We start from the raw sequence: 14453 nt of genomic DNA, 5'->3' as shown, positions 1-14453 counted from the left end.
GAGCCTTGTGACTTCTTACACTACTGTGGGAGGCTAGGTCTAAGGCTGCTTGGTGTGCTCTGCAATGTGTGTTGTGTGTGTGTGCGTGCACACATACACACAAACACACAAACACACACACACACACATCTCAGACTAGACAAATCACCAGGAACGGGCTTTATTCTGTAAAAAACATAAAACAGATCACAGTTCAGCATCCCCTCCTCTCAGCATGCAGCCTGTGTGCTGCTTCTACCACAGTCCTTGCTGAGACCCTGCTGGGGGCAGAGGGCACATCCTGGCAGGAACCAGGAAGTTCTCCCAACATGCCGCAGTTCATAGTCCACAACTTGTAGTTCCCAGGGCTGCTGCTGAAACACACTGGACCTTGGGCTACACACAGATAAAGGTTGTCATTGAGGAACTGGGTATACAGTGGTGCCTATATCAGTGCTCAGAGCTCTGACACTAATTCTGGCCAAAGTGATGGCAATCAGGAAGGCTACCTTGAAGAGGAGGAACAACCAATGGGCACGTGGCTTGAATAGAAGGCCTGTGAGCCACACCAAGACCAGGTTCAGGTCCGACTGCTGGAGAGGGTCTCTGACCTGAGGGTAGGGTCATTCCAGGCCTCTCAGGAACTAGGAATTGACACCAGGGGAAAATACCGAATGGCCTTTCATGGGCGGATAAAATACAGAAATGGCCTCCAAGTGGACCTCAATGGTGGCCAAAGCAGGGCCTTGCCGTTTCGGGTGTAGCAAGTAGTCCAGGATTTCCTGAAGGAAAGCTTTGGCTGGGACCACCCTCTGCTGCTGCACCCATATGGAGAAAGAGCCATGTATCTGTGGAACATGTTGAGGACTTTCTCAAGAACCCTCTGGAACTTGCACAAACATACTAGGGGGTTCAACCATGGATGTACCATGAGGACAGGTGGAGCAAGCTGAGGTTTGGGTGGAACAATTGTCCCTGGTCCTGAGAGATCAGGTCCAGCCTCAGCAGTAGCCACTTGAGCATATGGGATACCAGGTAAAGGTATACTTGAACACCCTGACACCTCAGGTATGCAGCTATTACTGACAAACTTGGTAAAAACCTTGGGGGGAGTAGACAGGCCAAATGGCAGAGTGTGAGGGTGGCATAAAAGTCACGGGATCCAGTTTGGGAATAATAGTGGCTAGGGAAACCATACAGAACCTGAGGTGGACTAGGTATTTGTTGAGGCCCCACTAGTCCAATATAGGTTGCAGACCCCTTTTGCCTTTAGGATGACGAAGTAGCAGGAGTAGAACCCTTTGTTCTCGAACTCCTGTGGTACCTTCTCCACTGCTTCCAGTTGGAGCAACTGGTATAGCTGCTGTGTGAGAAGCTGCCCATGAGAGGGGTCCCTGAAGAGGGATGGGGATTGAGGGTGGAAGGGCCATATAGAGGATAGTTGGAGGGTATAACCTCTTGGACAGTGGCCAAGACCCAACAATCCAACATAATGTCTCTCCATGCCAAGAGGAAGGGATGGAGCCTGAAGGAAAACAGGTGGGCATGACCTTGGAAGTCCAGTATTTTGTCCCTGGGTGCACCCTCAAAAGGAAAACTTGCCCTGGGGTTACACCTGGCTGATCAACTGCTGGCCAGATGAGTGGTGACAGCTCTGTTTCTGTTTAGAGTACTTAGGGTGTGAAGGATCCCTCTCTAGACAGCGATACTGGCCCTTTTGTTGAGAGGCCTAAGGCTTGAACCTTTTTCTTTTGGGGCCAGAGTTTTTAAAGTCATACAGAAATCCTTGAATCTGTGCAACTGTTCTGCAAACAGGGCCCCCATGTCAAACAGCAGGTCTTGAATGGAGTTTTGTGCCTCCGGAGACAGACTGCAGAGGAGGAGCCAGCCTGCTTGCCTCATGGAGATAGGAGAAGCCATAGAGTAAATGGCCCACTGTATCAGATGCCATCTGCAAGGACTCCAGTGCCACAGAGGATCCATCCTTGATAAGGTCCTTATTACCCTTGTGAGATGCTTTGGGTAAGGAGGTCTTAAATCTGGCCAGCACCTGCCAGGTATTCATGGCCTCATGGCTCGCCACCCTTAACTAGAAGCTGGCCACTCAAAAAATAAATCTTTCTGATTTGAAGTCTTTGTTTTTGGGGGTGGGTGCTGGCTAGCCCTTGTGTTCCCTGTGGTTCACCAATTCCACCACAAGGGAGTTGGGTGGCAGGTGGGTATAAAGGTAGTCATGGTCCCTTGCTGGGATGAAATATTTTTTCTGAGCCCTCTTGGAATGGTGGAATGGAGGAGGGGTCTGCCAAAGCGTTTTGGCGATCTTGGCGACTGCCTCATTCAAGAGCATTGCCACCCTGCTGGGCTCCACTTGACCCAGGACCCCAAAAGGGCCCAAGGACTCTTGCACCTCCTTGGCCTGGAGGTCCTGGTGGCCACCCTCCGAAGGAGGTCCTGGTGGGCTTTTGAGTCCTGCTGGGAAACTGCTGGGGAAGAAGCCACAATCATCTCATTTGGTAACGAAGAGGAGGAAGCCAGGGCAGCCTGAGCTTCCTCACAAGGCAGGGGCTGGTCACTCACTCCCAACACCTGTTGATGGGGAGGGAGACGGGGGGAAATTGGTGTCCCCATGGGATCCACAAGGCTCTGGTGACATCAAAAGTGCCTGGGATGCTGCAGTGACCAAGCAGGTAAGCTGGGGCTGTACCGGGAAGCCCCAGGAAGTCCATGGGCACCAATGCACCTGACACTGAGATGATGGCCACAGCATGTACTGGGGACAGTGCCAATGGTTGTGCCTTCTGCTGCACCAGGGGGCTGGAGGCCACCTCCAAGACCAGGCTGCAGGAACAGATGCTCACTGATGCCCAAGAGGAAGAGAAGAAATGGGGTTCTTCTGGTGCTGGGCCCCAGTCACCAACTGGGTCCTCGGAGACTGGGAATGCCTAGAGCATTTATGGGAGCTTTGAGAGCCTGAAGAACCACTTTTTGTCAAAAGAATGGTGCTGGATAGACACTCCATGGTGCCAGGCCAGGGACCTGCACACGTGTCTACAGCTAGACAGTCTTGGTGCCAGCAAGTATCTACAGCATGGCGAATGGTGCCGGTGCCGTGGAGAGGGGTCCTGATGACAGCATAGTAAATGGGGGAGTCACTATCTCCTCAATGCCTCAGATGTCGGGGGTGCTTGCCTGCACAAGTCTGGACACCAACTCCGGCAACATGGAAGATCACACATCATACGCGTCTCTCACGTACAAACCTAAGAGGACTTCGGAGTGCTTTCCTCTCGGATACTGGAGGAGAGCAAGATCAGACCGCACCAGGAGATTGGGGCCCAAACAGTGATTTACCCCGATCCTGGAGCCCCATTTGGGGTGAAACCAGCAAGAGCTTATGTCCAGTGCAGCCTGAAAAGACCAGAGCATGGAGGAGAGACAGACCTCCAAAACCAGTGGACTATCTGCTGGCTGGTCACCCTTCCTCCCCTTATCTTTTTGAGGAAAATTGTCTCTGCCTGGCTTCCTAACAAGCCTATGCAGGACCATAGGCCATGACCAGTGTTGAGCCGTTAATGCTGGTGATGTGCTGCAAACTGAGGCACCCGCACTCGGTGTCAAGTCCAATTGCTGATCTTATGGGGCTAATGCGGACTCCATTAAAAGTGCCTACGATAAATACTGAGCTCTTTAATAGTGCTGGGACGGAAGGACCTGCAAATAAGACACCTGTCCAAAATGTGTCTTTCCCAGGCAATAAAGGCAGTTAGTGTACAGATTGCTGACTGGCATGGGCTGCAACATGCTGCATAGACTTTGAAGCCAGGGGAGCAGGGCATGCCCCGTCCCCCAGGCAGAGTCTTTTCAGTGGGTTGAAGATTAACAGTTCACAGGTACTTCGCAGTTCATTAATGGGGAATCTCAATCTGTTACAAGCACCATCATAAGTGGTAAGAAGGAACTGAGGCAGGAGAGGAGAGGGGGGTGCCCTCCAGGGAGTGCTGGGGACCCTGGCACCTATGGTTAGTGCTTAAGAAAAACCTTCCAGCAACGGTGCATGTGACAGGTACACTCACCTACGTTGGACACGAGCAAGCACTTGAAGCACCAGTTCTTTCTACTCAGCATTTATATTTGTGAGTAGCAAAAGTCTGAAATTTAAATATTCAGGCACTTCTACTTTTGTGAAATAGTAGTGATGAACAAGAGTTTCTGGGGGAGACATCTTGACATAACTTAACACTTGTGTAGTCTTTTCTTTTAAAAAATCAGCGATTTTGGAGGAAAAAACCCTCATCATATTTTCGCGATCGGGGCTTTTTTGCGGAAACAAATCTCTGCTGTCTACACTGGCCCTTTTGCGTAAAAGTTTTTCAGAAAAAGACTTTTGCCCGAACGGGAGCAGCATAGTATTTCCGCAAAAGCACTGACAATCTTATATGAGATCGTCAGTGCTTTTGCGGAAATTCAAGCGGCCAGTGTAGACAGCTGGCAAGTTTTTCCGGAAAAGCAGCTGCTTTTCCGGAAAAAGTGGCCAGTCTAGACACAGACGTTAAGTTTCTTGAAGGTCAGTTGTTTGTCCTCGAAAGACATCTGAGCAACTACTGCATATTTCCATTTCCTTTTCTGCAAGTCTACCATTACTTTTCTTTGAATCTGCATTTGTTCTGTATACATGTCCATTTTTATTTAAGATGCGCTGTGATGCATTGCTATATTCTGCCTCAGTACAAGGAGAACACTACTCTCACATTTTTGAGTTTCAAGTCCACCAACTCAGCAGTCATTCTAAGAAAGCCAAGTGCTTATCCAGGACCAGGCAGTTCAAGGAAAACATTCTTTGGTAGATTCTGCATCCCACTGAGTCCTTCTCCATGCAATTAGGGTACGTCTACACTGCAACATTATTTCAAAATAACTAGCACTATTCCAAAATAACTTAAGTCTGAGTCTACACAGCAGGCAGTTATTTCAAAATAGTGTCAAAATACTGTCAAGTGGGAGTACTTCTTACTCCCACTCCTGTAACCCTCATTGTACGAGGAATAAGGGACGTCGGAGGAAGAGTGCTCTATTTTGAAATAAATGTGGTGTAGACGCTCCTTATTTTGAAATAAGCTATGCAACTGATGCAACTCAATTTGCATAGCTTATTTCAAATTAAGTCCTGCTGTGTAGATGCATCCTTAGAGACCAATCATGACAGTTTTAGTTATTCTGAAGCTGCTGCACAGTACCATTTCCTTTTTGAAATATAACAATCCAAGATAAAGAAAGTAGTAAGGAAAACAGTACACCCAATTCCAATATTGTATAGACTTGCCAACGAAGCCTGCATGAACTTTTTGCCTTTTTCTTTAAATTGGAATCTTACAAGCAACAAAGACATCTCTTTAGAACTAATCAAGGGAAACAATCTTCTTTTGATATTAAGCAGTTCTCTCTCATAAGCAGATACACAGATGAGGCAAATATTTTTAGGAATACATCACCTACCGGAGACATAGTTCAACAGAGAAGAATTGGGCGCTGAACATTCCATACTTCATCAATTGCATAGCCTGGAGACAAGCGATCTGTAGCTACATACCATTAGTCAACAATTTTGAAGAATCCCAAGCACTGTTACAGGCTAGGGACTGACTGGCTAAGTAGCCAGTTTTTTGTTTTATTTCAGACCAGTTCCACAAGCCAAATACACAGAGAAGGATTGGAACTCCACTTGATTCTCAAGTTTAACTCTCATGCAAATGGTCTAAATCGTGATATCAGATGGATGGATCACACATTATCAACCGACCAACAAAGGTGCCAATGGTTCTTGATGTCTGTGTAGAATCTGGTGTTAGTACTCTGCCTTTCCTAGTGTAAACTAATGGTTCTTATTAGCCTCTTTTAACTATTTAGTCTTTGAGATGCTAAAAGACTATTTGTTGTTTACATTTTCCCCTTTACAACGATCCCTTTGCAAATTATCTACCCAATGTCCTCTTCCCCCCTCCAATTTTTTTCCTCCCCCCCCCGCTTCTTCCCATAGAGTATGTCTACACTACAGTGTTATTTCGAAATATCTTCTTTCGAAATAACATGTCTACACACAAAATGCATTTTGAAATAGCATTTTGCTATTTCAAAATAGCACGTCCACACTGAGTGGACTCTGAATCGCATTTAAGGCTGGCCAGAACCAGGTCCGGCAGAGCACCAGGTCAGGACTTAATGTGTGGGGCTACTGCCTGAGACTATCTTAGGTCTGTGCTTAAAGGGCCCCCTCCTGGACAGCCAGTTCTCAGGTTTACCTGCTTGGTTACCAACCTCCATGAGGGACAGCAAAACATTTTGTCTCTGCATGCTCTGGTTGCCCACAATCGGGACACCACAGCATTCTGCAACATGGAGCCAGAGCAGCCCCTGGGCACTCTGGTGCTTCTTGTGGTCATGTTGCTGTTAGCCCGGCTGCACTTTCTGCAGGCTGCTTTCCGGGAGGTCCATCGGGGGGCTGTCAGCATCCAGGAGGCCCTGCAGGAGAGCTTCCACCCTGAGGAGCACTAAGAGCCTCCCTGGACTGCCCCACTGGGGGCTTGTGCCTCATTCCTCCCTCAAGTCCTTCCACTTACCCCTCCCTAACCCCCCTTCCTGATATCAAATACAATACACGTATTTTCATGAACACAAACTCTTTGAATTTAATTAAACTGGGGGGGGAAAGGAATGAAACTCTGGTGAGACTGGTGTAAGGAGGATGGAGAGGAGTGGGAGAGGGGAGGGGGAAACCTGGGAGGAGGGAGCTGGAAGGGGAAAGAAAGGGGAAGAAGGGGGAGGGGAAGCTCAGGGCTCAGGATTGGGGGTCTCGCCGGGCCAACTTAATTTTCATGCAAACCTGCTCCTGAGTTCGCATGTGGCCTTTGGTGGCTAGGCTGGCAGCTATCCTGCCATAGACGGCTGTGTTCCTCTGTCTAGTGCGGAGATCATGGATGTTGGAGGCATCCCCCCCAACCTGAATAAGGTCCATGATCTTCACGCTGGACCAGGAAGGCGCCTGCCTTCTCCGGGCCCTGGCAGGATCCTGGGAGCTGGCAGACTGCTCCTGGAGAGTGATGGAGGGCTGGCAGCCAGTGGCTTGCTGGCTCATGTTTTGGGGCCACTGAGTCAGGGGCAGTGACTACTGGCTCTGGGCTGGCAGGCTTGAACCTGGCATAGGCACTGTGGCCAGAGTCTACCCCTTTAAGGGCTCCAGGAAGCAGGGGGAGGGAGAGGAGTGTTCTTGGTTGAGGCTGGAGTGGCTGGAGGCTCCCCTATTCTGAAATAAGTGTCTACACAGCACTTATTTCAAAATAGCTATTTTGAATTTGGCATTATTCCTCATAGAATGAGGGTTACCAAATTTGAAATAAGTACTCCGCTATTTTGAATTTATTTTGAAATAGCAGTTTGGCTATGTAGACGCTAGGGAAGTTATTTCGAAATAAGGGCTGTTATTTCAAAATAACTTTGCTGTGTAGACATACCCTTATTTATTCTTGGTTCTGGACTTCCAATACTCTGGTCATCTGAAGAAGTGGGCTGTGCCCACGAAAGCACATGATACCATCTACATGTTTTGTTAGTCTGGTACAACTTTAAAGACTATTTGTTTTTTAAGTTTTTTGCTAAGTAGCGGTTCGGCAGAAAAGGACCTGGGGATTACAATGGATGTGAACCTGGTTATGAGTCAACAGTGTGACCTTGTAGCCAAAAAAGCTAATGACATATTAGGGTGCATTAAGAGGAGCATTTCCAGTAAATCTAGAGAAGTAATTATTCCCCTTTATTTGGCTCTGGTGAAGCCACATCAGGAGTATTGTGTCCATTTCTGGGTTCCCCACTATAGGAAGGATGTGGATGCATTGGAGAGGGTCCAGCAGAGGGCAATCAAAATGATTAGAGGGCTGGAGCACATGACCTATGAGGAGAGGCTGAGAGATTTGGGCTTTAGTCTGTAGAAGAGAAGATTGTGAGGGGGGATTTGATAGCAGCCTTCAACTTCCTAAAGTGAAGTTCCAAAGAGGATGGGAAAAGGCTGTTCACAGTAGTGACAGATGGCAGAACAAGGAGCAATGGTCTCAAGTTACAGTGGGGGAGGTCTAGGTTGGATAGTAGGAAAAACTATTTCACTAGGAGGGTAGTGAAGCACTGGGATGGGTTCCGTAGGGAGGGGGTGGAATCTCCATCACTAGAGGTTTTTAAGTCTCAGCTTGACAAAGCCCTGGCTGGATTGATTTAGTTGGGATTGGGCCTGCTGTGGGTAGGGGGCTGGACTCGATCACCTCCTGAGGTCTCTTCCAGCCCTAGGATTCTATGCTGTTTATATTTTGTCAGCCAAGATTTAACTACTCCAGAGCTGGACCGTAGATAGCGTAGTCTTTTCATTCAAGCTTAGCATCACACACACATTTCTACATAACTCACTCAATATAAGTCTTCTGGTTATCATGGATTGAGTACAAAAAGATGGTGATACACAGCATTAAATACAAACATAAAGACTTTATTGAATGCTGCTCAATCCCCCAGTGAAGATTATTACAAAACAGTTTTCACACAGCTGCAATTTAAGAGATTGGAATGGTATATCTGATAAAAGATGTAAGAGACTTGATTAAGTAAAACAAGACTTCTATAGTCAGCTTTTCCCATCTTATATTTAAAAAGCATACTGCATTTTCATTAAATAAAACAAGGTATTTGTGGTTAGTGCTCTGCACTTCCATATTAGAAACCTTGTTTGGAATATTGGAATTTGTCTCACTCTCCAGATCCAACAGAAGCTGAAAGAGCTGCAGAAACAGCTCACTTAGCCTCTGGAGGAGGGAACTGTATTGTTCTTCAGAGATTCCTTGGGCTGACACAAGAGCTTCATTGATGAGCTTCAAGGGAAGCTCCATCCTCAGCTGTAGGATGAGAAACTTAGACTCAGCAGACAGAAGCATGGAGGAGGCATATGAACAGCAAGGAATTCATCAAGTGGAAGGTCAGACACAAGATATACAGTAAACTGTTTAAACTTGAGTTTTATTTTATATTTTCATACTTCATCTGATCTCTAACTTGTGCTTTTCATAATTAAATGTAAACCCACTACACAGGCATCTTCACTCAGTAGAATTATCTATTACAGATCTCATATATTGTTATGGCATACAGTACCCCATCAAGTTACAGGCTGCCCCTGATTTGTGACGCAATCGGTTCCTGGGATAGCGTTGCAAGTCAGGGGCATCGTAACTCGAACCCACATTTACAATAGGCGCTGTGCACCGTTGTAAATGTGGGCTGAGGACATAAGTCGGGAGTTTTTGGCCCCTTCTGCACTTAAAAAAATGGCCATAAGTGCGGGTGGGGGGGGGGGGGGGTCGCAACTCAGGCTGTCGTATGGCGGGGGTTTCCTGTATAGGTAAAAAGTATGTACCTTGATTTATTTAAGAAACTACAGTAGAACTAGAATCCTTTTCTAGAATCTTAACCTAGGACTGCAGCAATGTAAAAAGCATGTATAAAACAAGGGGGAAAAATATACAGAGACTACACCACCTATGTGCAACACAATCAAAAAGAAAATTCAAGTCATAATTCTTACCACTCCCATCATTCTCACTCATATGATAGATAAAATTCATTTCTGTAAAACTTTAGAAGTGACATATCAATGATTAGACAAATTTACAATATGCTGTGGTAATGATATATCTTTCAACTATTGTATTTAAATTCATAGATCTTTTTTTCAATTTACATATCGCCAGAAAAAAAGCTGGCGTTTCTACTATATTGCTGAAATTTCTGTTTTGCGATTTTTACATATTTAAAAAATGTGTACAAAAGTATGTCTGTTAAGTAGAGGTCATCATCTCTTTACTTGGCACTTGTACTGTTGTGTGCATTTAGCACATTGTGAGCACTGTTTTGCTTTTCAGTCAGAGTCGTCTTTAGCTTCAGCTCATCTAACTTCCTCCACAATTCTTCACGTTCCAGTTCCTTCTTTTTTTCTCTACAGATAAAATAAAATAATTAGACATGTCTGTGTTCCACATGCAATTGTAATTACTTTGAGGAAACAGCATATGCTATTATTATTTACTACAAAGTTCTTCTGTATTTTTTAAAGTCACCTCCTGTAAGGTATCAGGAGTTTTACCATGCCAAATACCAAAACTTAACTTACTGATTCTCAGTGGCAGAATGGGATATCTGTCTTTAAGAGATTATACCCAGCTATGACAAACCAATAAGTCAATTTCACTATAAATATTGCAATTTTATTCACATTACTAAATTCAGCACATACTTTAAGTGATGCATTTCAGAAACACAAACAAAAGAAAATGAATACCTTTGTCTTTCTGCTTTGTATGAGCTTGTAAGTTCATCAAATAGCTTGCCATTCATTTCCATTAATGTTTTCAGCACATTATACACTAGTGCTACAATGGTACTAGAACAAAAAGGAAGGCACTGTAAATTACTGGATATAAGATTCATTTACTAGCATCTGTTTTAAGTGTCTGACTTTCCCTTTCTGTTCTAGCTCTATTGTATTTACAAGTAAGTTTTAAAAGCAATGTTTATTATATATAGTCTCCTATATGCATGAACTTGAGAATTCATTAAACATGCATTTAGTATATTTGGCTCATTGCCTTGGTTTATAAAACATTAAAATTGGAAGGCTTCACATAAACCAGCCATAGTGAATGATTTTTAAAATATTAATTTCCTCCAAGGCTGCAAAAAGATAGAACTTGATTAAGGTAACTGTCATAGTGTTTTAATAGAATTACATTAACAGTAAAATGGGTAATGTAATATAAATTATTAAACAGATTAAGCGCTTCTACTTTCTCATGTTAGTTTCTCAAACTTCATTTTAAATAAAATAAAATATTAATGTTTTCTTTATTTATGGCAGGGGTGGGAAACCATTGTGTCAGGGGACACTGACCCACAGAAAAATCAGTTAGGGACCACACAAGTGAGAAGGAAAGCGCTCCTCCCAAAACCTCCAACTGGCCCCCAACTGAGACACCTCACTCCTTTGGTGCTCCAGCCTCATGGGGTAAGAAGGGAAGAGACGGAGGACTGAGGTTCAGGGCTTCCCATAGGCCAGATTTACTTTTCTGGGGTTCTGCAGTTAGTGAATTTTGTGGCTCCCCTTAGGCTCTGGGGTGGGGACAAAAATGAGGGGTTTAGTGTGTGGGACAAGGCTGCAAGTGAGTGGGACAGGGATGGGATGCAGGAACTGGGAGGGAAGTAGGGTGCAGAAGGAGGCTAGGAGTATGATGTCTGGCCAGGGGAGAGGGTGCAGGAGGAAGGGAGGGTGCAGAAGTGGATGGAGGGTAGGATGTCTGGCAAGGGCCAGAGTGGCTGAGGGGGTTCAAGGAGATGGGGAGCAGGGTGCCCTTAGCCTGGGGTCAAGGTTGCTTTGGGCAGGTTCAGGGAAATGCAGGGGCAGGGAGGCTGGGCACAGCAAAGCAAGGTGGGGATAGATGGATAAGTGACCCTGGGGTATTCAGCCCTGCAGGATTAAGGACTAGAACTATTATTTGGCTGCAGAGTGCCATATACACATATGACATTATACATGCATTGTTAATTTCAAATATTTATTAAATTAAAAACAAGTTTCAAGGGAAATAAAAGAGGTATAGCAGGTTATCTGTTTTCATCATACTATCATAAAATACTAGAACTGGAAGGGACCTTGAGAGATCATCAAGTCCAGTCCCCTGCACCCATGGCAGGACCACACATCATCTAGATCAGGGCTGCTCAACTTTGGAAGCCCTGGGGGCCACAATGATAATCACAGCACATGCCGAGGGCCACAAATTAAATGCAAATATATATGCAAATAGCTTCTTTCGCACTCACCGTCATGAATACAAAGATTAAGACAAGACTACAGGACACACAGGCCCCATTTAAGTCTGTTCTGATGATATTAATAAAAGGCAATATTTACCCGATTTCTACCCATATGACAGCATTTTTAGTGAGCAATGACAGTCCAGGAATTTAACTACTAAAACGCTTATCAACAGAAGACCATTATCCTGACTTATCGTTATGGAGCGTGTTCCCAGTGGAGACCATGTTCAAGGATCCCACCCACAGGCCACATGTTGAGCCCAACGTAAACCCAAACTGTACCACGGGCCGCAAACAAATAGGCCGCATGTTTAGTAGCCCTGATCTAGATCATCCCTGACAGATGTTTGTCTAACCTGCTCTTTAAAATCTCCAATGATGGAAATTCTAGTGCTTAATCTCTCTGACAGTTATCATTCGCCTTTAGGAAGTTCAAAGAGCAAGTCAATCATACTAAACAAACAGGAAACCAAGATTCACTGTATTTTGTTCGCTTACCATTTACCCTCCCAAATTACCAGGATGGAAAACATTTCCCAAATACAGCACCAGAAGAAACCTTAAAATCCAATTTAGAATACTTAGTATGTTTACTGAATGCATCCCTACAAGTACCCACAGCATAAGCTTTCTCCTTCAACATCAGATTAAAGCCGAGTAAACTTTTGTTTTCTAGTTAGAGGAAAAAATGTAATTTTGAAGTATGTAATTCTGAAACATCTGTATCCTGGAGTATCAAGGAAACTTTTCCCTTTTTATCTCGATTAGCAGGATGGAACCAGAATAAAAGAAACCTTTCTGAACTTATTAATCCTCTAGTTATACCGTCTTATCTTATTAATGGCATAATGTAGATCATGAGAATTGGGGCAAAACAATGACTTCTCTTGTGACTGAGGAAAAAATTCACTTCAGGCCTCAATTTTGATGAAGCTCTAAGAAACACATGACAGAAGAGAAAGTTACTAACCTTATACAGTAATGATGGTTCTTCAAGACGTGTCCCCCTACAGGTGCTCCATTGTAGGGGTATATGAGCCACTGCGTCTCTAATTGGAAATTTTTGGTAGCAGCGCCCCTTGAGCCTGTGTTCTCTCCCTCGTGATATACCTCGAGGCTATCTAGCACTGCATGGGTGAAAGCCTTTCACTTCCTTCTCTACCACAGATCCCTATATAGAACTCTGAACTAGAGGGGAGAAGGGTGGTTTGTGGAGCACCCATAAGGACAGACTTATTGAAGAACCATCATTACACAAGGTAACTTCCTCCTCTTCTTTGAATAGTGTGTCTTTGGGTGCTCCACTGTAGGTGACTCCAAGCAGTACTACTCATCACTGGAGACCGGAACTTCAGAGTGAAGTCTGTTACTACACAAAATACTACGGAAATAAAGATGGCATGAGAGCCAAATCTTTGGTGATCACAATGTTCTGAGTGTGTGTAGGCAGAGGCTCAAGTTGCTGCTCTATAGATTACTGAGATAGGAATATCTATAAGGGATGTGACCAAGGTAGAAATTAACCTCACTGAGTGCATATGGACTCTGGATGGAAGCACATTGTGCCCTTGACAACATAGGCAGATACAATGCCACCAGGTGCTTTTTGTTCCGGACGCACAGTTCCCACTGCAAGAGCGCCTCCTGATGAAGGGGAAAAGAATGAGCACCACTGTGTTTGCTGATATAAAACATTGCTGTGGTGTTGTCCACCCTGATCGTAACACACCTGCCCCTTATTTCATTGGCTAATGCCTCACAGGTCAACCGAATAGTCCTGAGCTCCTTGACATTGCTAGGCATTGACATTCCTCCTGCAACCACATGTCCTGTGTCTTTAATTCACCCAGATGAGCACCCCATCCCAAAGTCCAAGGCATCCATTACTAGTGTCAATACAAGGTGAGGGGCATGAAAGAGAACATTTTCCCACATGTTCATGGGGTCCAACCACCACTGAAGAGTGCACAGAATCAACGGGTGCACTGTCCAGCAGATGACAAGCTGGTTTGTACACCTGGGCCAGCCAAGCCTGCAATGTAGCCTGGCGAACCGGACAGCATAGGTGTATGCAGCCATTATGACCCAGCAATCTTAGGGTGTGTCTAGACTACATGCCTCCGTCGACGGAGGCATATACATTAGACAGATCGGCAGAGGGAAATGAAGCCGCGATTTAAATAATCGCGGCTTCATTTAAATTTAAATGGATGCCCTGCTCTGCTGATCAACTGTTTGTCGGCAGAGCGGGTCAGTCTAGACGTTCCCCTGTCGACAGAAAATCTTTTTGTCGACCGCCCCGTTATGCCTCGTGGGATGAGGTTTACTGAGGCAGTTGACAAAAGGGTTTTCTGTCGACAGGAGAACGTCTAGACTGACCCTCTCTGCCGACAAACAGCTGATTGGCAGAGCAGGGCAGCCATTTAAATTTAAATGAAGCCGCGATTATTTAAATCGCGGCTTCATTTCCCTCTGCCGATCTGTCTAATGTATATGCCTCCGTCGACGGAGGCATGTAGTCTAGACACACCCTAAGATTGCTGGGTCATAATGGCTGCATACACCTATGCTTC

At 45.2% G+C, this 14453-nt stretch overlaps 1 protein-coding gene across 2 annotated transcripts in view; it reads right to left on the bottom strand.

Annotated features, from left to right (window-relative positions):
- Nucleotides 1–8482: 8482 nt before the first annotated feature.
- The window catches only part of PPP2R5A (protein phosphatase 2 regulatory subunit B'alpha), a 120878-nt gene continuing 114907 nt past the window's right edge, over nt 8483–14453 (bottom strand). For both annotated transcript variants that reach the window (XM_075925151.2, XM_006135173.3), the window contains 2 exons: nt 10346–10447; nt 8483–10003 (listed from right to left, as the gene is read on the bottom strand). In XM_075925151.2, the coding sequence (XP_075781266.1) occupies nt 9868–10003; nt 10346–10447 (238 nt within the window). In that variant the 3' untranslated portion in view covers nt 8483–9867. The remainder of the gene's footprint in view (nt 10004–10345; nt 10448–14453) is intronic.

This window comes from Pelodiscus sinensis, chromosome 3 (assembly GCF_052426305.1).
Source record: "Pelodiscus sinensis isolate ZL-2025 chromosome 3, ASM5242630v1, whole genome shotgun sequence".
Lineage (NCBI taxonomy): Eukaryota > Metazoa > Chordata > Testudines > Trionychidae > Pelodiscus > Pelodiscus sinensis.
Note: the sequence above shows the minus strand (reverse complement) of the source record. Positions and strands in the feature narration are given on the sequence as shown.